The sequence below is a fragment of the Podarcis gaigeae genome (assembly GCF_964106915.1).
Source record: "Podarcis gaigeae genome assembly, chromosome: 7".
Lineage (NCBI taxonomy): Eukaryota > Metazoa > Chordata > Lepidosauria > Squamata > Lacertidae > Podarcis > Podarcis gaigeae.
The window spans coordinates 3655036-3681895 of record NC_139683.1 but is presented as its reverse complement, the minus strand read 5'-3'; the positions used below and the strand labels follow the sequence as shown (position 1 = coordinate 3681895).

General features: G+C 48.1%; 1 protein-coding gene across 1 annotated transcript; it reads right to left on the bottom strand.

The window, feature by feature from the left end:
- Positions 1–13798: 13798 nt before the first annotated feature.
- Positions 13799–25923, bottom strand: LOC310849296 (lymphocyte antigen 6E-like). Its single transcript, XM_083749501.1, has 3 exons — positions 25765–25923; positions 16938–17051; positions 13799–14231 (listed from the first exon to the last, which is right to left on the bottom strand). Exons 1-3 carry the CDS (start codon positions 25817–25819, stop codon positions 14026–14028), a joined length of 375 nt encoding a protein of 124 aa, XP_083605627.1. The 5' UTR covers positions 25820–25923; the 3' UTR covers positions 13799–14025.
- Positions 25924–26860: the final 937 nt, after the last annotated feature.

Below are 26860 nucleotides of genomic sequence, written 5' to 3'. Positions count from 1 at the left end.
ATTGCGAGGCTGCTCCTGGCAGAAAGTGCTGCCATCCTGCCGTCTCTGTGGGTGGTAGTATCGCCACTTTTGCAATGGGATTGTGTAGGAGGCTTTGGAAACGGTGAGTCACAGTGGCGCGTGTGACTTGCCATGCTTGAGGGAGCCCATTTCTCATTGTGCAACACTTCAGCTGCGCCGACCTCAGGGTTGCGAAGCCGCGGTCTGCAGCTCAGGATACAGGTCCGGGGTTCCGCTCATCTTTGAGGGTGTCCGGCACAAATTTAAGCGTAATGCTGGTGGTCAACAAAAGAGGTTTAAAGACTCTCTCAAGGCAAATCTTTTTTTAAAAAATGTAGTAAAAACACCGACAATTGGGAAATGCTGGCCTGTGAGCGCTCCAGTTGGAGAACAGCCTTTACCAAAGGGCTTTGAAGACACTCGAACTCAGGACGCAAGGGAGAAACGCGCTAAGAGGAAGGCACAATTGACAAATCCACACCGTGATCAACTCCTGCCCGGAAACCTATGTCCCCACTGTGGAAGGACGTGTGGATCCAGAATTGGCCTCCACAGTCACTTACGGACTCACTGTTAAAACTATGTTCATGGAAGACTATTGAGGTTGAATCCAGACAAGATAGAAGTACTGTTTTAGGGGGACAGGAGGCGGGCAGGTATGGAGGACTCCCTGGTCCTGAATGGGGTAACTGTGCTCCTGAAGGACCAGGTGCACAGCCTGGGAGTCATTTTGGACTCACAGCTGTCCATGGAGGTGCAGGTCAATTCTGTGTCCAGGGCAGCTGTTTACCAGCTCCATCTGATACGCAGGATGAGACCCTCCCTGCCCGCAGACTGTCTCACCAGAGTGGTGTATGCTCTGGTTATCTCTCACTTGGACTACTGCAATGCACTCTACGTGGGGCTACCTTTGAAGGTGACCCGGAAACTACAACTAATCCAGAATGCGGCACATGTCTGACTCTTCGTGACCCCATGGACCAGAGCACGCCAGGCACTCCTGTCTTCCATTGCTTGAAACCATGGGTTCAGGTTCTACCCTCCAGAGCTGGAGAAAACAAGCTTGCTCCATTAGCCCTTGAGATATTTGAAGATGTCTATCTTATCTCCTCTCAGGCTCCTCTTTTCCAGGCTAAACACACCCAGCTCCTTCAACCATTCCTCATCAGGCTTGGTTTCCAGACCCTTCATAATCTTGGTCACCCTCCTCTGCACACATTCCTGCTTGTCGATATCCTTCTCAAATTATGGCACCCAGAACTGGACACAGGACTCCAGGTGTGGTCTGTCCAAGACAGAATAGAGCGGTACAATTACTTCCCTTGATCTGGACACTAGACTTCTGTTGATGCAGCCTAGAATAGCATTGCCTTTTTTGCTGCTGCATCACACTGTGGACTCATCTTAAGCTTGTGGTCCACCAAGACCCCTAGATCCATTTCACATGTCAATCTTTTCCACGCATTCGTATGAGGCTTCAGCAATATTGATGGTTTGGCAGTGCATAGCAGAGGGTTCCATGCTGCGAAACAGCTTCACTGCAAAAGTGTTTCCACTAATAGGTTCTGCAAGGAAGGAATTGGCCCTACCAAGATACTTGCTAAATATGCAGGTGATTCTTAGGGTGTTGCATGATGCCACGACAAGGACACAGGAAATGTGCAAAGCAACGCAAAGCATCTCTTTGGAAAACATTAGGAGGGGACAAAGTTTCCGGGGTGGGAATCTGATTAGAGTCTAAAATGTGTGCAAAATGAGCACAGCGGCATTAACTGGAAAGGAGACAAGCATCTCAGCGCTGCTGAGTAAATGGCAGGGCAGGAAATTAAACCATTGCCTGTATTTAGACCCACATGAGCAAAACCGAACTTCTGGGTGAGTTGCAATTCAGTGGTTTCACGCCTGAGTTTGCCTTTGAAGTTTTCCTTGACTTCGGTGAGAATTGGGCACACCCGCATTTCCCTGCAGTAAATGCGTAAGAATGTAAGACACGCCTGCAGGATCAGGCCAATGGCCCATCTAGTCCAGCATCCTGTTCTCACAGGATTCCTATGCGAAACCCGCAAGCAGGATCTGAGCATCAGAGCTCTCTCCGCACCTGTGGCCGCCAACTAGTATTCAGTGGGAGTGGGGTTATGGGTTTGTTTTTGTTTCATTCTGCATTCTGTGTTCTCATTTTGTGCTTTAATAATAATAATAGTAAATATTTATTTATACCCGCCCTTCCTGGTTCAAAAACTGGGCTCAGGGTGGCTAACAACAAATTTGAAACACGTTAAAACACTGAATTATAAAAGCAGCATAAAATACAGTATAAAAACATGAACAACAATAAAATTCAAAAATCAATTAGATAATCCCCAGGGACAGCTGGCTGAATTGGTCCTACTTGGGCCAGCGAGGAGACAAGGGGAGAATTTGCTGTGGGGTCTCAGAGCGGGTGATCTTCATAAATGGGGAGGGGGAGGGAAATAAAAGAACAGGCTGAATTCAAATTAAAGGCCAGGCGGAATAGCTCTGTCTTACAGGTCTGATGGAAGGAGGTTAAATCCTGAAGTCTCGTGGGACAGAGCATTCCACCAGGTCAGAGCCATCACTGAAAAGGCCCTGGCAGGATACTCTGTCTTCCTTAGGGCCCAGGACCTCTAAACTATGATTATTCATGGACCTTAAGGTCCTCTTGGGATGATGGGCAGTTGTTCTGAATGACAGAGCCAAAGGAAGGCTCTGGGCAGGGCTGTCTTAAGCATATGCGGTGCCGGGGTGCAAAGATCCACCTCGCGCCACCCTCCAGTTGCCCAGTCCCAGGCATGTAGGAGGGCGGGGCCGCCTGGCCACCTCAGCATCTCACTGGCTCGGTCCCCCCCAACTCGCGGCGCAGAGCCGCCTGCAGCAGAAGAGCCCGCCATGGCACTCCGACCGACGCGTGGGCTCTTCCCCAGACTCAACTCTCGGGCCACGGACTGGCGCCCGGGTGCCCCGCACCCCTAGCTCCTATGGGTAAGATGGCCCTGGCTCTGGGAGTCACAGTGTCAGGGTCTGGTTCATGGGTGATTGAAGTCCCGGCAGGGGACATCGGGACCATAGCTGTCAACTTACAGATTTGAAAATAAGGGACCAGCAGCCTCGAAAATAAGGGATCAGCAGCCAAAATAAGGGATCAGCAATTACTTTGATAAAATACATATTTTGTTGCATGCAAATGGCTTTAGATACCTATTAGGTCCATAAATTACCATATAGCATATATTCAACACAAAAAAGCAACAATTTGTTGTTGACAAAGGACATAGAAAGGGCCCCATTACCTTCAGTAGCTTATTTAAGGTACATCATCAATAAGGGAAAGCAGCGGGACATGGCGCAGGGATAAGGGACTGTCCCGCCAAATAAGGGACGCTTGACAGGGCCGGGTGCAAGATGGCGGGGTGGGAGGAGGAATGGGGGTCCAGAAGCCAGGAGTCAGGAAGCCAAGGGTCCGAGGGTCAGGAAGCAAGGAGTCACAAACTCAAGGGTCCAGGTGTCAAGAAGCAAGGAGTCACAAAGTCAAGGGTCTGAGGATCAAGAAGCAAGGAGTCAAGGAGCCAAACGCAGCAAGGCAGGAAGCGTGTTGCTGCGGCAAAGAGCCGAAGGGAAATGCTGACCTTATATCCCTTCCCAGCTCTTGCCACCAGGTGCTGTGAGTTACCAATCGACCTCACCTGTGAGGCCATGCCTTGCCTCTTCAGAACAAACTTAGGAAGGCCCCAGTCCTGCAAAGTCCTATTGGTCACAGGGCCTGGCTCCCGCACACACTCCTATGTCAGGAGTGCTCTGATGGTGTTTCCTGCTTGGCAGGGGGTTGGACTCGATGGCCCTTGTGGTCTCTTCCAACTCTATGATTCTATGATTCCTGACACACAGCGTGCACAAGTCAGACATCAGAACGGCCAATTCGAATGCTTTATGAAGAGAGGTAAAAACTTGCAACAAGTCAGCCTGCCAGCTCTCCAAGCCTTCTCTGACAGAGACATGGGATGGGCACCACAGCGAGGAGATGGCTTGTCTCCATCCAGGCAAAAATGTGCCCATTCTTTATACACAGAGCAACATAGGTCACATTGCCTGGCTCTTCTCATTGTTCCCCTCAGCGGCGGAGCAAGCTGATCGGGTGCCCAGGACAGCGCGCATACCCTGTGCCGGGGGGGGGGGGCAGCTGCCCATGGGGGCGGGGCTAGCCGCTGCAGGGCGTGGCCAGCTGGGGCAGGACACTCTGTGGGGCCTCTGAGGAGTCTGCCTGCCTCCTGTCACTCAGCCCCCCTACAGCTGAGGGGAGGCGATGGGCGAACCGTTTGGGGCAGCCAGAGCCTGTGGGCGCCCAAGCCACCACGTCACTTCCAGGAGAGATTAATAATAATAATAATAATAATAAATTTTATTTATACCCCACCCTCCCCGGCCAGAGCCGTGGTCAGGGTGGATGACACCAGTAAAATTACAGTAAAAACATAAGGGGGGGGGGACCCAATTTAAAATACAGGTTAAAATGCAGTTTAAAATGCAGCCAGGTGGAACAGCTCTGTCTTGCAGTTCCTGCAGAAAGATGTCAAGTCCCGCAGGGCCCTAGTCTCTTGGGACAGAGCCTTCCACCCAGTCGGGGCCAGTGCTGAAAAGGCCCCTGGCCCTAGTTGAGACCAATCTAACCACCTTGTGCCTTGGGACCTCCAAAATGTTGTCATTTGTGGACCTTAAGGTCCTCCGTGAGGCATACCAGATCCGTGGCTCAGGTGTGCTGCAGGCCCCGCGGTGAGTGCTGCCCAGCATTTTGTCACCCCCCTCAGTGGTGACGCCTGGGGTGCCCCCCCCCCCCGCCGCCCCTTTCCTCCGCCCCTGGTTCCCCTTTCCCGGATAAGAGTCCAGGTGGCAAACACACAAACACTGCAGATAGGTATCCCTTCTGAGCTCTGAGCCAAGCATCCCAGGCCCACAGAGAAGGGTGCCCACGGAGGGCCAGGGCCAGGGCCTTCTCAGTAATGGCTCCGACCTGGTGGAATGCTCTGTCCCATGAGACTAGGGCCCTTCAGGATTTGTCCTCCTTCTGCAGGGCCTGTAAGACAGGACTATTTCGCCTGGCTTTCAATCTGAACTTAGCCTGATCTTTTATTCCCCTTCCTTCCCTCCCCCTCCCCTTTTATGAAGATTACCGGCTCTGGGACCCCACAGCTAATTCTCCCCTGATCTCCTCGCTGGCCCAAGTGGGACTAATTTAGCCAGCTAGCCCTGGTGATCATCTAATGTTTATTGGATGAATTTTCCCCCTAAATTGATTTTTCATTTTATTGTTATTTACACTTTATACCGTATTTTATGCTAGTTTTTTTGTAGCATCAATTAAGTGTTTTAAATTTGTTGTTAACCGCCCTGAGCCTGGTTTCCTGAACCGGGAAGGGCGGGGTATAAATAAATATTATTATTATTATTATTATTATTATTATTATTATTACTTGGGCCTTTTCCAGCAGGCAGGTTGATTTATGCCACAATGTCACCAAGAGAGAGAGAGAGGGAGAGAGAGAGAGAGAGAGAGAGAGAGAGAGAGAGAGAGAGAGAGAGAGGAAAACGCCAACCCCATTGGCATGAGTTGTTTTGCAGAACATCTAGTGCATTTTTCAGCTCCACCCTTTAAAATTAAGATTGCTTATGTAAGATAGCAATAAGGCCCAGGGATTTCCATTAAGCATTTGTTATCTGTTTGGCAACTCCAGATGTAGAGTCATCGTCCTGTGAGTTTCTCCACGCCCTGGTGTCAACGGCCAAGAGTGAAGAGCGAAGAAAGGGGAGCTTTGCATGCAATGGTGTCATCCTGAGCATAAGGATCATAACATTGTTGATCTGGAAGGGACCCAAGGAGCCACCTAGCCCAGCCCCCTGCGATGCAGGAATCACGGTGTTGTATTCTCTGAGAGTTAACACAGAATAGCGAGAAATGGAGCTCTTGTAAGCTCTCATTCTTTCCTAAGAATGCACTTTCTTACTTGCGTGTCTTCAGAACTAGGGCTGAGCAATATCTGGTTTTCAGCACTGCGATATATCACCAACTAAACATTGTGATATATCGTAGGGTTGGCATATGTCTGGAATTTCCCGGACATAGCCTGTATTTGTCCCTTGCTAACAGCGTCCAGGCAGAAATCGCTCAACAACTTTTGTGTCCAGATTTTCACTTTTTGAAATACGGCAACCCTAATATATTGATATCCACTGCTTGGACAAGCGAAACCAACCACCTGTCTCCTTGATCCTTGCCCATCCCGGCTCATAAAAGCGAGCTGGGAAGGGCTGGGCGATGGGCTCTGTGGGGTGATGAATGCTTCCCTCTGGGAGGGAACATTCCCAGACCCGCTGAAAGAGGCGGTCATTAAACCACTTCTTAAAAAAAACATCTTTGGACCCGGCCAATATGGCCAACTATCACCCACTCTCAAATCTTCCATTCTTGGGCAAGGTGATTGAGCAAGTGGTTGCTGAACAACTCCAGGCATGCCTGGAGGATGCGGACCATTTGGATCCCTTCCAGTTGGGATTCAGGCCTCATCATGGGACTGAAATGGCCTTGGTCGTGCTGGTCAATGATCTCTGGTGGGCTAGGGGCAAAGGTGAGAGCAGTTTCCTAGTTCTGCCGGATCTCTCATGCATCATAATTTACAATATGTTGCCAGGTCAAAAACGATGAAACCGATTTCAAACTGGTTTGGGACAATATATCAATATATCACCCAGCCCTATTCAGGACTACTCTTGAAATAATGGACTTGAATCCCACAGGTATCTGGTCTGGACTAGATGGCCCATTGGCCTCAACCAGCAAGGCTCTTCTGTTCTTAAGTGAGTTGTCCTTATGTGTGGAAAGGGATGATTAATTCATCATCCTCCATCCACAAGGATTAGGGCGTTGTCCCAGAAACTGAAAGGCCTCGAGGTCACAAGGAGATGGACATAAATAAATGCACCCACAAATAATAGACTCGCTATGGTACTCCTAGCAAGGAAGGTAATTTTAGGGACTGCACATCTGGAAACATTTAATGATGACTCATGTGCTATGGCTCAGTTCACCCCTCCCCATAGGAATCATTCAATAGCTGTGGAAAAAATGAGCCGGATATTTGGAGCAGAACAGGAATCCCCTCCTAGCAGAAAAGAAGTAAACAGTATTTTCCTGCTTGGGCTCAGCTCCCCAGGAACATGCTCAATTTTGTATGTTCTGGGTAGGCCCAATAAATGTGTCTCTCTGAGGGAATTCTGACCCAGTGGAGCAGTTAGGAGAGGTTAATTGGTATGTACTGAGTTGAATAGGATCCAAAAAGCCGCAGTCTGATTGGTCCTAGAACAATGGGATCCAGAATGCAGCAGTATGATTGGTCCTAGAACAATAAGATCCAGAATGCAGCAGTCTGATTGGTCCACAGGAGCCACCCAATCCAGCTCCAGGTGGAAGTGAGAGAGACCAGGAGAGGCGGTCCCGTAAGTACGTGGGCCCTAAGCCATCTAGTCCCGCCTCCTGTTTTCACAGCGGCCAACCAGATGCCCCATTGGGAAGCCCTGCAGGACGATGCGAACGCAACAATGCTGTCCCCTCCTGTGGCTTCCAGGAGGCAAACTGCATTCAGAGGCAAACTGCCCCCTTCCAACCTTGGAGGCAGAACACAGTCATTGTGGCTGGTAATATACTGTATGCATCGTGCAGATTTCTCCCCGTTTGCATTTTTAAAAATACTTTTGAATAACCACAACAATTTCCTACTGGGCAACAATCGAAACTAGTTCAAACCATCTGTCACTTGTTGGAATTGCTTCGTGTTTCTGCCAAAAGTGAAAAGAAAGATTTCCCACTGCACCGGGCCGGCTTAAGCATATCTGGCACCGTGGTGCAAAGCACCCTCTGCCCCCCCCCATTTCCCAGAGGATAGATAGATAAGATAAAACTTTATTCGCATTAGCTAATGGCCATGTTGTTGTTGTTTAGTCGTTTAGTCGTGTCCGACTCTTCGTGACCCCGTGGACCAGAGCACACCAGGCACTCCTGTCTTCCACTGCCTCCCGCAGTTTGGTCAAACTCATGCTGGTAGCTTCAAGAACACTGTCCAGCCACCTTGACCTATGCTGTCCCCTTCTCCTTGTGCCCTCCATCTTTCCCAGCATCGGGGTCTTTTCCAGGGAGTCTTCTCTTCTCATGAGGTGGCCAAAGTCTTGGAGTCTCAGCTTCAGGATCTGTCCTTCCAGTGAGCACTCAGGGCTGATTTCCTTCAGAATGGATCAGTTTCATCTTCTTGCAGTCCATGGGACTCTCAAGAGTCTCCTCCAGCGCCATAATTCCAAAGCATCCATTCTTCAGCGATCAGCCTTCTTTATGGTCCAGCTCTCACTTCCATACATCACTACTGGGAAAACCATAGTTTGAACTATACGGGCCTTTGTCAGCAAGGTGATGTCTCTGCTTTTTAAGATGCTGTCTAGGTTTGTCATTGCTTTTCTCCCAAGAAGCAGGCGTCTTTTAATTTTGTGACTGCTGTCACCATCTGCAGTGATCATGGAGCCCAAGAAAGTAAAATCTCTCACTACCTCCATTTCTTCCCCTTCTATTTGCCAGGAGTGCCTAAATTCAGCACTCCCTAACTCTCCTGTTCCATTCTATAACATTGTTTTGGCGCCGCCTGCTGGCCAGCACCCAGTCTTGCACTGCCCTAAAACCACCCCTTCACTGCACAGTCAAAGCCCCAGCCTGAAGCTTTTAAGCCCTTTGCATTGAGGTGAGCCAATGGCCAGTCCGGCCCGGTGGAACCGCTTCAGGATCCAGGGATCTTTTATGGCTTAAGGGAGATGCTCCAAGTCCAACCTGTAACTCTGGAGGTTCATCACAAGGGGGCGCTGTGGGCTCTTAGCTACAGCTTTAGCAGCTCCTGGCAAGGAGAGAGGGGATAATGGATGGGTGCTGGACCAAACTTTGGCCCAAATGAAGTTATTAGAATTCGGGAAGTTGGAGTGGGGTGAAAGTGCCCTCTCCCATGATTATAGAGATTGTGTGGGTTTTGTAAAATGTCTGCCCTTAGTTTAACATTAAATGTGAGATTTAAAACAGCAACAAAGCCTGACTGCTGATCGGACCACATTCCTGGATGGCCATGCCTCTCCCAGAAGGACACTATGTGAGACATTCTTTGGTGGAGAGAGGGGACATCACTGTTGCCAGCATCCGTCTCTCTCGAGAAGCAATGGAGTGTGCCTCCAGGGGTGAACCACTGTGTTAGCAGCACTGAAGTGACCTCCCCAGGGTGCAAGCCAGGGCAGCATGTCTGGGGGTCCTGGGCTACCCAGGTGGCAGGACCCTCCCCCTCTTGGCCTCAGAGCAAGATGTTTGGCACCAGCTTAGCTGTATGAGTTGTCGGAAGGAGGCGTACAAGGTGCCATCCAACTGCTTAAGAGCTCCAATTTAGATCTGTGTAGAGTTTACTCCTGTAATAAACGAAAATCTGCCCTTATTCCCTTATGGGGGGCACAAGAGCCCTTATAGAGTCCTTTGTATGTTCTCCATCGGTCGGAGGAAAGAACAGAGGCCAACCAGAGAATATTGAGAAGCAAAGCAGCTAGTAAGCCTGATTTTTATTTAACTGTTGCAACTCACATGCAGGAAAGGATGAGGACCCAGAACCAAGGTGTGTCTGCCCTTATATAGACATTTTAAATTGCCAGCCCTGGAGTCCAAGACCACCCCCGAAACATACATACATCACAGAAAAGAGTGTTGTTGTTTAGTCGTGTCCGACTCTTTGTGACCCCATGGATTAGAGCACGGCAGGCACTCCTGTCTTCCACTGCCTCCCGCAGTATGGTCAAACTCATGCTGGTAGCTTCAAGAACACTGTCCCACCATCTCGTCCTCTGTTGTCCCCTTCTCCTTGTGCCCTCAGTCTGTTAGCCGCCATCCATCCTCCAACCGCCTCTAGACCCTCACGCAGGACCTTCACTGCCTTCACTGGTTCCAATTTGAAAGAGAGGTAGAGCTGGGTTTCATCCGCATACTGATGAAACCCAGCCCAAACCCCCTGATGATCTCTCCCAGCGACTGCATGTAGATGTTGAAAAGCATGGGGGAGAGGACGGAACCCTGACGCACCCCACAAGTGAGAGCCCAGGGGTCTGAACACTTATCCCCCACCACCACTTTCTGAACACGGCCCAGGAGGAAGGAGCGGAACCACTGTATGACAGTGCCCCCAGCTCCCAGCCCCTCTAGACGGTCCAGAAGGATGTTATGGTCGATGGTGCCAAAGGCCGCTGAGAGATCCAGCAGAACTAGGAAACAGCTCTCACCTTTGTCCCTAGCCCGCCGGAGATCATCAACCAATGCGACCAAGACAGTTTCAGTCCCATGATGAGGCCTGAATCCCGACTGGAAGGGATCCAAATGGTCCGCTTCTTCCAGGCGTGCCTAGAGTTGTTCGGCAACCGCTCGCTCAATCACCTTGCCCAAGAATGGAAGATTTGAGACTGGGCGATAGTTGGCCATCGTGGCCGCATCTAAAGATGGTTTTTTAAGAAGCAGTTTAATAACCGCCTCTTTCAGCGGGTCTGGGAAGGCTCCCTCACGGAGAGAAGCATTCACCACCCCACGAAGCCCATCGCCCAGCCCTTCCCGGCTAGCTTTTATAAGCCAGGATGGGCAAGGATCAAGGAGACAGGTGGTTGGCTTCACTCATCCAAGCAGCCTGTCCACATCCTCGGAGGTAACAGATTGGAATTGATCCCATGCAACTTAACTAGACAGGACTTTAGCAGTCTCCCGCCCCGGCCCTGAGATTATGAGAGGAGAGCAGGGACAGGGAGATTTAAGGACGCCAAAGAAGCGTTGTGTGTGATTCAAAGGATCTCAACACGTAGTTCTCTTCATTTGTTGCAATGCATTGCCTGGACCCCATTCCTGAGTAAATCCATGCCTGTTTTTCAGGGCTGCTTTTTCTCCAAACAACCGAATCCGGCTCTTTTGTTGTTGCCCATTGGAGGGCAGCATTCTTCAATGGAATGTGCATTATGATTTCCTTGGGCAAGTGGTATTATCTCTTGTTTTCCTGGCTGGCCTCTCCCAGCCTAATCTGGAAATGCCAGGGACTTTCAGCATGCAAAGCAACTGGTCTGCCACAGAGCCATAGCCTTTCCCACTTTGGTTAGGCAAGATTTGGAGCATCAAGGCTCACAATCCCAAGGACTGGACTAGGGGGTTGTGTCCTTGGGGTCCCTAACAACTCTACAATTCTATGACTGTTTTCACACATCCGTTCGTGATGCTAAAATCAGCCCCGAATCTCCCTGATGTCTAATGGATGGAATACCATCAACGAGGAGGGCAAGAAGGAAGGCTCTTACTAGTTCCCTGTTTTTCCAATCTCAAATTCAGATTGCCACATTCCAGCACCTATTTGTGATTTTGCTTTAAAGTCCTCACCGGCATTTTAGTCCCACTTTCTCCTAACAGGCACATTTTGGCGAGCGATTTCCCAACAGATAATGCATTTTGCCTGTTCTTTTCACCAACAAATGCATTTGTTCAGTGGCGGAGGAACCCTCTCTGGCACCTGGGACGGGACGCCAAGGGGCGGGGCAAACCGCCCGGTGGTTCCCGTACGACATCCGTACGGGCTGTGCCAGCGCAGTATCCCATACGGAATGCACTTGTGCAGCATTGCCGTGCGAGAGGCAGCCCATACGGACGCCCATATGAACGGCGTGCGAGAGCAACAGCCCGTACGGTCGCTGTGCAAGAAGAAGCCTGTACGGACACTCATATGAACGGTGCATAAGAGCGGCAGCCCATACAGTCGCCATGTGAGAGGCCGGCCATACGGACGCCTGTACGTATGGCACGCGAGAGCGACAACCCGTAGGGACGCCACATGAGTGACACCCATACTGATTGTGCACGCCCTTGGCCGCTCTACAGCTAGGGGTAGGCAAGGGCCATCTTGTCACTGTTAGAATTCCTGCTCCATGATTGCAGTCATGGGATTGTTGTCTTTCACATGATGTTGTATGTTTAGACTCCACATAGTGGGAAGTGACGGAGACAGGATGTTTGTGCTACTGTGTTCCGTGAAGTCGGACTATTGTCCTTTGTTCTTTTTCTCTTTGCTGTCTGATGCTAGAGAGAGAGGGAGCCATGTTGCAGTGCTCCGTGTGTATTTATATGTAAATAAAGTAGATTAGCCAAAATGCCGAGTTGCAGAGGTCTGTTACACATGATGCGCAAACTCTGCGGATCCCTAAGTGTGCTGGTGTCTGTTGGCATCAGTCGCTGTGATGTTCGGGCTGAAGAAAGCTTCTGAAGCTCCCAAACGAAAGACCAGGAGGGAAAGAACATGCCACTCAGGCATGTGTCTCTGTCAGGGTCCTACTTGAGTGTAGGCCGAGCTCCTAACAGTCATCCCCCCAGAGTGGCACCCGGGGCAGCCCGCCCCCTCTGCCCCCCACTTCGTACTCCCGTGAATTTGTTTGCACCGTTTTCTCCTAGCCTGTGCAGCGTTGCGACATTTCAAGATGTTCCCGTTTTGAAGGATAGTCCCGTTTTCGGTTCATGTGTTTGTGGTTTGGGAAGGTGCAGATGAAGGAATTTTGTATCCAAATGCAAACTGAACAAACGATGCCTTATGAGGAACGGCTAAGGGAGCTGGGCATGTTTAGCCTGGAGAAGAGGAGGTTAAGGGGTGATATGATAGCCATGTTCAAATATATAAAAGGATGTCACATAGAGGAGGGAGAAAGGTTGTTTTCTGCTGCTCCAGAGAAGCGGACACGGAGCAATGGTTCCAAACTACAAGAAAGAAGATTCCACCTAAACATTAGGAAGAACTTCCTGACAGTAAGAGCTGTTCGACAGTGGAATTTGCTGCCAAGGAGTGTGGTGGAGTCTCCTTCTTTGGAGGTCTTTAAGCAGAGAATTGACAACCATATGTCAGGAGTGCTCTGATGGTGTTTCCTGCTTGGCAGGGGGTTGGACTCGATGGCCCTTGTGGTCTCTTCCAACTCTAGGATTCTATGACATTTCTCCCTCCCAGTGTGGAGGGAAAACATTAGTAAGGCAAAGGAACATGCTGCCAGCATAATAAATCCACTCCAAAGCAACATTGGACCTATAAGGGTCTCGTCCCTTTGGCTCCACCCAAAAATTATTGGAGGGGACTGCCCCCCCTCCCGGTTGATGGGCATTGCCATTCAAATGGTGTGCATGTGCTGTGTCTTGTGATCGATTGTGCACGGTGGGGCTCACCTGCCCCCCCATATTTTATTCAAGTTGGTACCCCTGCAAGGCAATGTCAAAAGAAGAGTGTGTGTGTGTGTGTGTGTGCTTGTGTGAATATTTGTGTCGTGTTGAGAAAAAAACAGGCCATGGGAGCCTGAGTCTACACACAGATTCAGAAGAAAATGAGGACAAGGTCAGAAACAGAAAATCAGTTTTGTCTAAGCCAGCAGTGGGGTCCAAACTTTTTTCAAAGAGGGCCAGATCTGATGAAGTGAAGGGCCGTGAGGGCCAAAGATTGTTTTTTTTAGGATTTTATCCCCGGAAATAAACTGCCACAGGGGCCGGATTAAGCCCCCGAAACAGACTTTAGACACAAAGACCAAGAAGTCTCAAAGAGTCACTCAACCCATTACACAGAAACAGGGTGGTTGTATTTTGGACTGGGCCACTTCAAAATGCAGTAGGGGAGGTTGTATTTTTTAATCCCCCCCCCATAAAAAAGGTTCCCCCCTTTGTTGTAAACCTTAGTGGCATGCAGAGAGGTTTTTATTTGTTCGCATCGGCGAGCGTTACAGAAAATGGTGCCCCCCCGCCTCCATCACGTACAAAAAAAGGCAATAGCATCCCGTATCATGTTTGTAGCATAGCTCTCAGCGAAGCCAGAATCAGGCCTTGTAAAAAAAAAGACGTGGAGATTAGTGCTTCCCATGAGCTTCCAAAAAGACATTTGGCGATCTCTACCACCCCCACACCCATCACAGCCCCGTTCGGAAGATACAGGCAAAGCTGGCGAGTATAGCCATGACCATGAGAGCATAGCTGGTTTTCACGCTGCTGGGAGCACTGCTGTTGCAGTAATCGGAAACGCAGCAATTGGTCTTGATGCTCGTTTGACCGCCCTTGATCTCAGGGTTGCTTGGGCAGACGTCTGCACACCACTTGCTGACGGAAAACTCACTGCCTACAAAACAAGAAGATTTAAGGGAGGGAGAATGAGAAATTGCTGTGGGGTTCAGTGGCAACAGACAACCATGTTTGGAGATGAATATCACCGACTTTAAACACCACAATCCTATCCACGGACACTTTTTTATGTAGCAACAAAGCCGCCCAGATGGGCGGGGTACAAATAATAAATTATTGTTGTTGTTGTTGTTGTTGTTGTTGTTGTTGTTGTTGTTGTTATTATTATTATTTAAAAACCCACTTTTGTCTTATATAAATGTTTATTAGTAGCAAACCAGTTTGATACGCAGTTATTAAAAGAGGAATGGATATAATTAATGTTAGTTATATTAATTTTGTTGTTTCTTATATTGTGGTTGTTTGTTTGACTTTTCTATTATTTGTTTATTTGATTGTATGTTTGTTTGTTTGTTTGTCTTCCCATAAATGTATTTATTTTAAATCAATAGATATACTTTTGAAAAATAAAAATAAATAAATAAAACAGGAATGGGATAAAGAATTGGGGATCTCAATCTCGACTAAACAATGGGAAACCGTTAAGTTCTATAACAAGGGTTCTCTGTACCTCAAATTAAGACCCATATAACACAAAATAATATTTAGAATTTACTGGACTCCAGTATGCTTTTATATGATAGGGTTATCTAAGACATCTAGCTGCTGGAAATGTCGCAGGAATAATGTTTCTCAATAACATATGTTTGTACAATGTCCCATATTCATAAACTTTTGGCAGAAGGTAATAGAGACAATCAACACAACTTTACAGAATAATCTTAAATTTGCAGAGGAAATTATTATTAAATATTAATATTTAATATTAATTTAAATTTAATATTATTATTAAATTTGCAGAGGAAATTATTATTAATTTGAATGGTTATATAACAAATAAACACTATGAATGGACTCTCCGTGGTCTTAAAAAAGGTAAAGGGACCCCTGACCATTAGGTCCAGTTGTGGCCAACTCTGGGGTTGTGGTGCTCATCTCGCTTTACTGGCCGAGGGAGCCGGTGTACAGCTTCTGGGTCATGTGGCCAGCATGACTAAGCCACTTCTGGCGAACCAGAGCAGTGCACAGAAACGCCGTTTACCTTCCCGCCGGAGCGGTACCTATTTATCTACTTGCACTTTGACATGCTTTCAAACTGCCAGGTTGGCAGGAGCAGGGACCGAGCAACGGGAGCTCACCCCATCGCGGGGATTCAAACCACCGACCTTCTGATCGGTAAGTCCTAGGCTCTGTGGTTTAACCCACAGTGCCACCCGTGGCCTTACTACGGCACAAAGACAGGTTTCAATGAACTGGAAAAATAAAAATGAGGCTTCACGATTGGACTGAACATATGTACAAACTCGCTACACACGAACAAGTTGCATACAAACCTAGGCTTGCCATGGGCAAATTTAATTTGGAATTCATTTTTTTGAATACCATAATAGGTTTAGGTCTAGTTAATGACAATAGCATTTTATTATTATTATTATTATTATTATTATTATTATTTGTAATGTATACAGGTCCCCACCTCTCGTTCTGTCTAGTTTACTACATGGGTGTGATTTCTTTTTTCCCTTCTTCTTCTTTTGTGTCTTATCTTACTCTGTGCACTTATGATTATGTACCTTTTATCTTTCAATAAAGGGTATATTCTTTTAAAAAAATCCTATCTATGGATACTTCCACAACACTACTATGTTCAGGTGGGATTCAGTCACATGCCAGCAAATTCAGGTTGAGCAATCGTAAACGGTTGGGAGGTTTCCCTTTCCCAAAAGACTGGGCTTTGTGCTGGAATTTGATGCACAGAATGTGCTGGAATGTGCTTGGTAGCACGTGCTTCAATGCAAACAAATCAGTGCAAATGCTCATTAAATGGCCAACGTCATCTAATCTCCCCACAAACGAACCAAAACGAAATCTCCTGGAATAGCCCATCCCATCCGACCTTCCCGCAAACAAATAAGACTAAAGAGTCATTAAAAAGTCAACGTTGTCTTTCTCACTATGCAAAACTAACAATTTAATTGATCAATATACTATACCACTATACCAGCTGCACTGGATCCCGGTGGGGTACAGGATCAGGTTTAAGGTGCTGGTTTTAACCTTTAAAGCCCTATACGGCTTAGGACCCTCATACCTACGGGACCGCCTCTCCTGGTATGTCCCACGGAGGACCTTACGGTCTTCAAATAAAAACATCTTGGAGATCCCGGGCCACAGGGAGGTTAGGCTGGCCTCAACCAGAGCCAGGGCCTTTTCAGTCGTGGCCCCGATCTGGTGGAATGCTCTGTCAAAAGAGACTAGGGCCCTGCGGGACTTGGCATCTTTCCGCTGGACCTGCAAGACAGAGCTATTCCTCCAGGCCTTTGGCCAAGGCACAGCCTGACTCCCTCCTTTGGCAGTCTTCACAGAACTTTAACCTAATGGTTGCCATCATTTTGAGTTGAATTAATTTTATAATGGAATGATTTTAGAATGTTGTACTATTTTATTGTTGTTAGCTGCCTTGAGCCTGGCTTCGGCTGGAGAGGGCGGGATATAAATTATTATTATTATTATTATTATTATTATTATTATTATTATTATTATTATTATTATCATCATCAAATCTTCAGTTCCAGTCAGCCAAGCCTATGAAGTACAGCTCCTTTTTCTCTCTGCCTTCCTGCAAACAGATCATGAAACTTACCAGGACCGTTGTGGACCATTGACACGCAATATCTGTTCATATCCGAACACCTGTTCTTGGTGCATTCCTCGTGGGATTTCGCTTTTTCACACGTGTAACAGTGCAAGGACGAAACTGCAAAAAAAGAGGTGGGGAAGTTGGAGGTTTTAGGTTGCTATAGCTACAGGATTTCTACTGAATATTCTTTGGATGTGTGAAGGGGGGCACCAGGGCTGGCATCAGCACTGCAGACCCCTGGGCCACTGCCAGGACCACAGCACAGTGGCAAACCCCTCTACTGGCACCTGTCCTGAGACTCCCTTTATTAAAAATATTTCCTGGTCGGGGGTTCAGAGTGGCTGGGTTCAGCTGCCATTTTAATTCCAAACAATGCTCCCAATGCCAGCTTGCTGAGGGGCATTTTGGGAAATCTAAGTGGCCGTTCCCAGCCACCCTTTGAATAGGAGAATCTGTAGTCCTTGAGATGTTGCTGCACTCCAAGTCCCATCAGTCATGGCCAGGGATGATGGGAGTTGTAGTCTAATAATATTCCCAGGTTTAGAGAGACGCGGTCTGTCTCTGAAGGTGCTGTTTAGCCACATGGCTAATAGCCATTGGCAGAACTCTCCCCCTGGCCATGAATCTCTCTAAGTTCCTTTTAAATCCACACTTTCATAGAATCATAGAACTGTAGGGTTTGAAGGGGCACCAAGAGTCATCTAGTCCAACCCCAATCTCAGCTAAAGTATTCATGGCAGATGACCATTCAACCTCTGCTTAAAAAGCTTCAAGGAAGGAGAGTCAGCAAGCTCCTGAGGTAGTCTATTCCACTTACTCTCAGCGAATTCTTCCTGATGTTTAGTCTGAATCTCCTTCCTTGTAACTTGAAGCCATGGGTTCGAGTTCTACCGTCCAGAGCAGGAGGAAACAAGCTTCCTCCATCTTCCATGGGGCAGCCCTTGAGATATTGGAAGATGGCTATCTTATCTCCTCTCAGACTCCCCTGCTCCAGGCTAAACATGCCCAGCTCCCTCATAAAGCTTCTTTTCCAGATGCTTGATCTTCTGGGTCACCCTCCTCTACACAAGTTCCCTCTTTTCAACATCCTTGTTAAATTGTGGCGCCCAGAACTGGACCCAGTATTCCAGGTGTGGTTTGACCAAGGCAGAATAGAGCGGTACTACTGCTTGATTCTAGACATTATACTTCTGCTGATGCCACAGAATGCTTTGTGGCAACGATTTATAGAGATGCAGTTACAAATTAGGAAGAAAGGGAGGCCTTTTCCTGATTTGTCCTGGTTCTACCACTCATCAATTTTTCCCTCTGTGAAACAATTCTCCCGATCTCTTCGCCATCAAGCTCTTGGCTGAGCCACCCCTTCTGTTCCCTAAAGTTGTTTACCTGTGAGGCACTCGGTCTGTTTTGGGCGCCACCCTCCTTTTTAAAGTTGGGTGTTTGGCAAGTCGGAGATCATTAGGGTGATACTGGGTGCTTTCGTGATGCCAGTGGGCATGAGGTGCCTCTTTGATGGGAAAGAACTTCAAAACAATGGGGCGCCTGAGCTTCGGGGTGCCTGAGTTATGGGAATGGAGAGGGCAGGGTGAGGTTTAATGGAGGAGCTGACTCACTCCAAGACACGAGACCAGTACATAAACTTCACTCTCACGAAGAGACGCTGAGATACAAGAACAACCAGACCTTCCACAAGCATTGCTTCATATTTTGACATGCTGTGCCATACAGGCAACCCTTTGATCCTGCCCTCAGTACAACTTTTGCAAGGGCTTCCAGAGCCAGCTGTGCCATTTTGGTACAGACGCCACCAGCCTGGCCCCCTCAGGATGTTTTGGACTGCAATTCCCATCAACTCCTACCAGAAAGTCCTGATGGGAGTTGTAGTCCTTCTGTCAGCTCTGTATTGCTGGGTAATTTGTGTTTCCATTTTGTTGTTGTTTAGTCAACAGTGTGAACAAGTTTTAATGGAATACTGAATGGTTTGTTGTTGTTGTTGTTTAGTCATGTCCGACTCTTCGTGACCCATGGACCAGAGCATGCCAGGCACTCCTGTCTTCCACTGCCTCCTGCAGTTTGGTCAAACTCATGAAACAGTATAATAAAAAACCATTATTAAAAAATTGAAACCAGAAATCGGGGAACTGTTGTGCAAAGATGCATTCTTAGGAGCCTGCGTAAGCCAGACAGAATTAAGTGGTTATCAGTAGGTGCTTAAAAGTGAAAGCCAAAGGAGTCTGTTGACAGAGTAGTCCAAAGGATTGGGTCCACAATTATGGGTTGTGTGTTGTTTAGTCGTGTCCGACTCTTCGTGGCCCCCTGGACCAGAGCACACCAGGCACTCCTGTCTTCCACTGCCTCCCGCAGTTTGGTCAAACTCATGCTGGTAGCTTCGAGAACACTGTCCAGCCATCTCGTCCTCTGTCGTCCCCTTCTCCTTCTGCCCTCCATCTTTCCCAACTTCAAGCAGTCTTCTCTTCTCATGAGGTGGCCAAAGTCTTGGAGCCTCAGCTTCACGATCTGTCCTTCCAGTGAGCACTCAGGGCTGATTTCCTTCAGAATAGATAGGTTGGATCTTCTTGCAGTCCATGGGACTCTCAAGAGTCTCCTCCAGCACTATAATTCAAAAGCATCCATTCTTCGGTTTCCATTTCATGTAGGTGTATAATAGTAGTTCTCAATAAAATCAACACACAAAAAACCCTAAGACTCCAGGTTGATGAAGGCTGTCTTAATGGATGTAGAACATCTGCAACCCTCCAGATATTGCTGGACCACAGTTCCCATCGTGCTTGGCCACTTGATCCTGGATTCTGGTATCAAGAGAAGCAGAAGTGCTCTTCTCCAACTATGCCCCAAACTCATGTTATATTTTTAGACACCTCACCATTGTCCCCACCTTAAGCATCCTTCTTCTAAGCTGAAGAAAAGTTCTGCAGCAGGTCTGGGGAACCTTTGACTCTCCAGATGTTGCCAGACTAAAACTTCCATCACCCCTTGCCGTTAGAGGAGGAGGAGAAAGAGGAGCAGGGATAGCAGGGCTAGAAGGCTGGTACCCAGAGATGAGGGAGAGGTGTTCCCCCTTTGTGACCCTAGATGGCAGAGAGGGAGAAGCTGATCTTCTAGATCTCTTTTTGGACCTTCCAGTGGAGTGCAGAGCCAAATCGAGGAGGGCAGAACACTTTGCTCAGCCAGAGGGAGGAGTTGGATGGGAGGAAGTGGAGTCAGAGGCGATGAGGCAGGACATAGCCGAGGCCACATAACACCGGTCTTGAAAGACCTAAATTGGCTCCCAGTATGTTGCTGAGCACCTTTCAAAGTGTTTGTCTGACCTTTAAAGCCCTAAACAGCCTCGGACCAGGATACCTGAAGGAGTGTCTCCACCCCCATCATTCTGCCCAGACACTAAGGTCCAGCGCCGATGGCCTTCTGGTGGTTCCCTCCCTGCGGGAAGCCAAGTTACAGGGAACCAGGCAGAGGGCCTTTTCGGTGGTGACACCCACCCTGTGGAACGCCCTCCCAACAAATGTTAAAGAGAACAACAACTACTAGACTTTTAGAAGACATCTGAAGGCAGCCCTGTTTAGGGAAGCTTTTAATGTTTGATGCATTACTGTATTTTAATATGTTGTTTTAGAACAGGGGTAGCCAACCTAAGGCCCAGGGGCCGGATGCGGTCCAATCGCCTTCTCAATCCAGCCCGCAGACGGTCCGGGAATCGGTGTGTTTTTACATGAGTAGAATGTGTCTTTTTATTTAAAATGCATCTCTTGGTTATTTGTGGGGCATAGGAATTCATTCATATTATTTTTCAAAATATAGTCTGGCCCGCCACATGGTCTGAGGGACAGTGGACCAGCCCACGGCTGAAAAAGGTTGCTGACCCCTGTTTTAGAATATTTAGAAGCATAGCATACTTAGAAGAATGTTCTATTGGGAATCACCACTATTGGGCTTTAGTTAGACCCAGAGGATTTCAGACATGATTCCTGCCATTTGTAGCCATACATTGACAGCCACAGACCTGCAAACTCAACATCTGATGCACCGTCACAAACAACCCAGAAGGTGTGAAAGAACACAACAGCTCGAGCCTCAGGCTGAGCAGGTTTTCCAAGCTTTCTCTTATCAAGGGAAAGGAAATTAAGATCTGGGCACAGAGTGGGAACCTCAATTAAGAAGAGCTGAGGAAATTGCCTTAGGCTGAGTTGAACCATCTGGTTCATGTTAGCTCAGCATTGCGTTGACTGACAGTGACCCTCCTGGTTTTTTTCCCAGCCTTACCTGGAGACACCAGGGATTGAATTGGATTGGATTAGGGATCATGCAAAGCAGGTGCTCTATCTCCAAGCCACACCCTTTACCTGTAGAACTTTAATCTACATAGTCCACTTTGCAAGAAAACCTTCCCAGCACTCCTCCATTTAGAAATGTGCACAGCACAGCATCTTTCCACGCCAAGCAAAATGTCTGGAGACCGTCGTTAAAATAAGGACCGTGAAGATCCTCCCTGAGTTTTAAGACACGACATTTCAAACTGTCGTTTGGGGATTTTATTTGCTTATTTGGCAAGTGATTATATTCCTTTGCGCTCTGTAAGGAAATTGCGGCTGCTACTGGTTGTTGCAAAGAGCCCTCTGCCTGCTTACCTGTGTGAAGTCTGAGCTAGCCGCAGAATAACCACTGCTCAGTGGCAATAAATAGCCAATAGCTAGCAAGTTAAAGGGACGCAGGTGGCGCTGTGGGTTAAACCACAGAGCCTAGGACTTGCCGATCGTATAATAATAATAATAATAATAATAATAATAATAATAATAATTTATTATTTGTACCCCGCCCATCTGGCTGGGTTTCCCCAGCCACTCTGGGCGGCTTCCAACAGAGATGAAAAATACACTAAAATGTCACATATTAAAAACTTCCCTGAACAGGGCTGCCTTCAGATGTCTTCTGAATGTCAGGTAGTTGTTTATCGCTTTGACATCTGATGGGAGGGCATTCCACAGGGCGGGCGCCACTACCGAGAAGGCCCTCTGCCTGGTTCCCTGTAACTTGGCCTCTCGCAGTGAGGGAACCGCCAGAAGGCCCTCGGAGCTGGACCTCAGTGTCCGGGCAGAACGATGGGGGTGGAGACGCTCCTTCAGATATACTGGACCGAGGCCATTTAGGGCTTTAAAGGTCAGCACCAACACTTTGAATTGTGCTTGGAAACGTACTGGGAGCCAATGTAGGTCTTTCAAGACCGGTGTTATATGGTCTCGGCGGCCGCTCCCAGTCACCAGTCTAGCTGCCGCATTCTGGATTAGTTGTAGTTTCCGGGTCACCTTCAAAGGTAGCCCCACGTAGAGCGCATTGCAGTAGTCCAAGCAGGAGATAATCAGAGCATGTACCACTCTGGCGAGACAGTCTGCAGGCAGATAGGGTCTCAGCCTACGTACCAGATGGAGCTGGTAAACAGCTGCCCTGGACACAGATTTGACCTGTGCCTCCATGGACAGCTGTGAGTCCAAAATGACTCCCAGGCTGCGCACCTGGTCCTTCAGGGGCACAGTTACCCCATTCAGGACCAGGGAATCCTCCACACCTGCCCGCCTCCTGTCCCCCAAAAACAGTACTTCTGTCTTGTCAGGATTCAACCTCAATCTGTTAGCCGCCATCCATCCTCCAACCGCTTCCAGACACTCACACAGGACCTTCACCGCTTTCACTGGTTCTGATTTAAAAGAGAGGTAGAGCTGGGTATCATCTGCATACTGATGAACACCCAGCCCAAACCTCCTGATGATCCCTCCCAGCGGCTGCATGTAGATGTTGAAAAGCATGGGGGAGAGGACAGAACCCTGAGGCACCCCACAAGTGAGAGCCCAGGGGTCTGAACACTCATCCCCCACCACCACTTTCTGAACACGGCCCAGGAGGAAGGAGCGGAACCACTGTATGACAGTGCCCCCAGCTCCCAGGCCCTCAAGACGGTCCAGAAGGATGTTATGGTCGATGGTATCAAACGCCGCTGAGAGATCCAGCAGAACTAGGAAACAGCTCTCACCTTTGTCCCTAGCCCGCCGGAGATCGTCAACCAGTGCGACCAAGACAGTTTCAGTCCCATGATGAGGCCTGAATCCCGACTGGAAAGGATCCAAATGGTCCGCTTCTTCCAGGAGTGCCTGGAGTTGTTCAGCAACCGCTCGCTCAATCACCTTGCCCAAGAATGGAAGATTTGAGACTGGGCTATAGTTGGCCATCGTGGCCACATCTAAAGATGGTTTTTTAAGAAGCGGTTTAATAACCGCCTCTTTCAGCGGGTCTGGGAAGGCTCCCTCATGGAGGGAAGCATTCACCACCCCACGAAGCCCATCGCCCAGTCCTTCCCGGCTAGCTTTTATAAGCCAGGATGGGCAAGGATCCAGGAGACAGGTGGTTGGCTTCACTCGTCCAAGCAGCCTGTCCACATCCTCGGAGGTAACAGATTGAAATTGATCCCACACAACTTGACCAGACAGGACTCTAGCACTCTCTCGCCCCAGCCCTGCTCCCACGGTGGAGTCTACTTCTTCCCGAATCTGAGCGATTTTATCTGCAAAAAACTTTGCAAAATCATTGCAGGAGAACATGTGGCCCGTACTGGGCCCCGATGTTACAGGTGGTTCTGCTAAATTGTGAACCACCTGAAAGAGTCTCCTGCTGCTGTTTTCTGCAGATGCAATAGAGGTGGTGAAGAAAGTCTTCTTCGCCGTCACTATCGCCACTTGGTAGGCTCGACGTTGAGCTCTAACCTGTGTCCGGTCAGATTCAGAATGAGTTATCCGCCACTGGCGCTCTAGCCGTCTCAACGATTGTTTCATTGCCCTCAGATCCGTGGAAAACCACGGGGCTCTCCGGGCTCCATGCAATCGGAGAGGGCGCTTCAGAGCCAAACAGTCAATAGCCCTGGTTAACTCCACATTCCAGCGGGCCACCAGGGAATCGGCTGAAAGGCCATCAACATGGATGATCCGCAGTTCGAATCCCCGTGGCGGGGTGAGCTCCTGTTGTTTGGTGCCTGCTCCTGCCCACCTAGCAGTTCGAAAGCACCCCTAAAGTGCAAGTAGATAAATAGATACCGCTTTATAGCGGGAAGGTAAACGGCGTTTCCATGTGCTGCGCTGGTGCTGGCTCGCCAGAGCAGCTTCGTCACGCTGGCCACGTGACACGGAAGTGTCTTCAGACAGCACTGGCTCCTGGCCTCTTAAGCGAGATGAGCACGCAACCCCAGAGTCGGACACGACTGGCCCATACGGGCAGGGGTACCTTTACCTTTTACTTAGCAAGTTAAAAGCCCCTAGTCTGGTGAAAGACGCTTAGATAACAGGGCTGCCAGCCTGGGAATAGAAAAAGCTGGACGAGGTTGAACATGGACCACCCCCACTCACTAAAAGGCAGGTGCTTTAAGAGCCTGTGTAACGGGGTTTGTCAACAGATTTAGGTACCGTATTTTTCGCTCTATAAGACTCACTTTTTCCCTCCTAAAAAGTAAGGGGAAATGTGTGTGTGTTATGGAGTGAATGCAGGCTGCGCAGCACTGAGAGCCAGTGTGGTGTAGTGGTTAAGAGCGGTAGTCTCATAGTCTGGGGAACCGGGTTCGCGTCTCCGTCCTCCACGTGCAGCTGCTGGGTGACCTTGGGCTAGTCACACTTCTCTGAAGTCTCTCAGCCCCACTCACCTCACAGAGTGTTTGTTGTGGGGGAGGAAGGAAAAGGAGATTGTTAGCCGCTTTGAGACTCCTCAAACTCTTCTTCTTCTTCTATTACAGAAGCCAGAACAGCAAGAGGGATTGCTGCTTTCGCTGCGCAGCGATCCCTCTTGCTCTTCTGGCTTCTGAGATCCAGAATATTTTTTTTCTTGTTTTCCTCCTCCAAAAACTAGGTGTGTCTTGTGGTCTGGTGTGTCTTATAGAGTGAAAAATACGGTGGATTGCTTCATCTTCAGTTAGAGATGTTAAGTTTCAGCCAGCTGCTCCCAAGCAGAACAGTTGCACTTAAAAATGGACAAGCCTATCAAATCTGATCTTTGCATTCTTAAATTCAGCTTTCCACATTTCTGCAGCTATTTGCAAAATAACAATATTGAGAATAATTCTCATGAAAATTCACCAGCATTTTAGTGCTAATTTATTCCAATAAACACACTTTTTGCCCCAGTATATGGGAACCTATAATATCATTTATAATATAATTTGTTAATTGTGTTGCATTTACCGGCACATACAGCAAAGGGAAGCCTAGAGCAATTAGATATATTTCAATTTAGGTAATCTATGTAATAGGCTTATGTTAGAAAATGAATATGGATTTTGAATCTGATGTTTGCAATTTTTTTGTTTTGAAATAAATAAAATAAAAACAAACGAACAAAATAAAAAATAAACACATTTTTTGCCCTGTTGTACACAGTTTTGCAATCAATTCCCCCAGTATGGAGCATTTTTTGCACGTTATTTCCACAAATGTATGCATTTTGATGCATCGTTGGCTGAGGAACTGCACCCTGCAAAAATCAGAGACGTGCAAATTGCAATGGATAATCTGTGCTTTGGTCCACGCGTTGGTCCTAGAAGTGCAAATGAGTGGCTTTTCTTAAAATGCAAACGTAGTCAATTTCTTCCCTACCTGCAAAGAACTGAGGATTTAAAGCAGCTCCAAAACCTGTTTTCAACAGTGGGCATTCTCTCTCTCCACTGCAGCACCTCAACAACAGAGGGTGCATTCCATGCCTATAACTACTCAAATATGTTTCCCAGGCCCCTTCTCAAAATCCCCCCCCCCACCTCTCCTTGGGTTAACCCAGCGAAGCTCACCTTGCTCCAGACATAGGGCTGCAACCACCAAGAGTATGGCAGTGAAAGTCTTCATCCTGGCAAGGTCTTAACCAGCTGGAAAGGAACAGGTGGCAGTTCTGACATTATATGATGCTCATTTAGGGCGGTGCCATCAGAGGAAGATGCATCTGATTGCTCACAGGGTTTTTTGCTGGAAATTCCCGCTGTGCTTGTTGTACTTCTCCTAAAACTCCCCCCCCCCCCTTGCTCCTTTATTTTTTTCTTAACCCGGGATGTGAACCTTTTGCCAAATGGCAGTCTGTTTCTCTTGGCTATAGATGCAGGGTTTTTTAACAGGACACAGCGTGACCTGTTGGATTCCATCTGTTGAAAAGTGTCACGGATTTTCAGAAGGAATCTGGCTCAGTTTGGGGGGCTCTTTGAAACAGCAAAGGGGGACTGAGCCTAGGACTTGCCGATCAGAAGGTCGGCGGTTCGAATCCCCACGACAGGGTGAGCTCCCGTCATTCGGTCCCTGCTCCTATAAAGCGAGATGAGTGCTTCAACCCCAGAGTCGGCCATGACTGGACCTAATTGTCAGGGGTTCCTATACCTTTACCTTGAAAGAGCAAAAGGGAACAAGGAGGTTTCCTGCTTAGCCCGAGGCCATGTACACCTTCCCAGGGCTTTATTAAGACACAGTTTTAAAATAATACTGCACATGCAAACATGTTTGGTCAGGGAAAGAATGCCTATAATATGAAAGAGAGAAATAATAATAATAATAATAATAATAATTTATTATTTATACCCCGCCCATCTGGCTGGGTTTCCCTAGCCACTCTGGGTGGCTTCCAACAGAATATTAAAATACAATAGTCTATTAAACATTAAAAGCTTCTCTGAACAGGGCTGCCTTCAGATGTCTTCAAAGGTTTAGTAGTTATTTTTCTCTTTGACATCTGTTGGGAGGGCGTTCCACAGGGCAGGTGCCACTAGTGAGAAGGCCCTCTGCCTGGTTCCCTGTAACTTGGCTTCTCACAGTGAGGGAACCACCAGAAGGCCCTTGGAGCTGGACTTCAGTGTCCGGGCAGAACGATGGAGATGGAGACTCTCCTTCAGATACACTGGACCA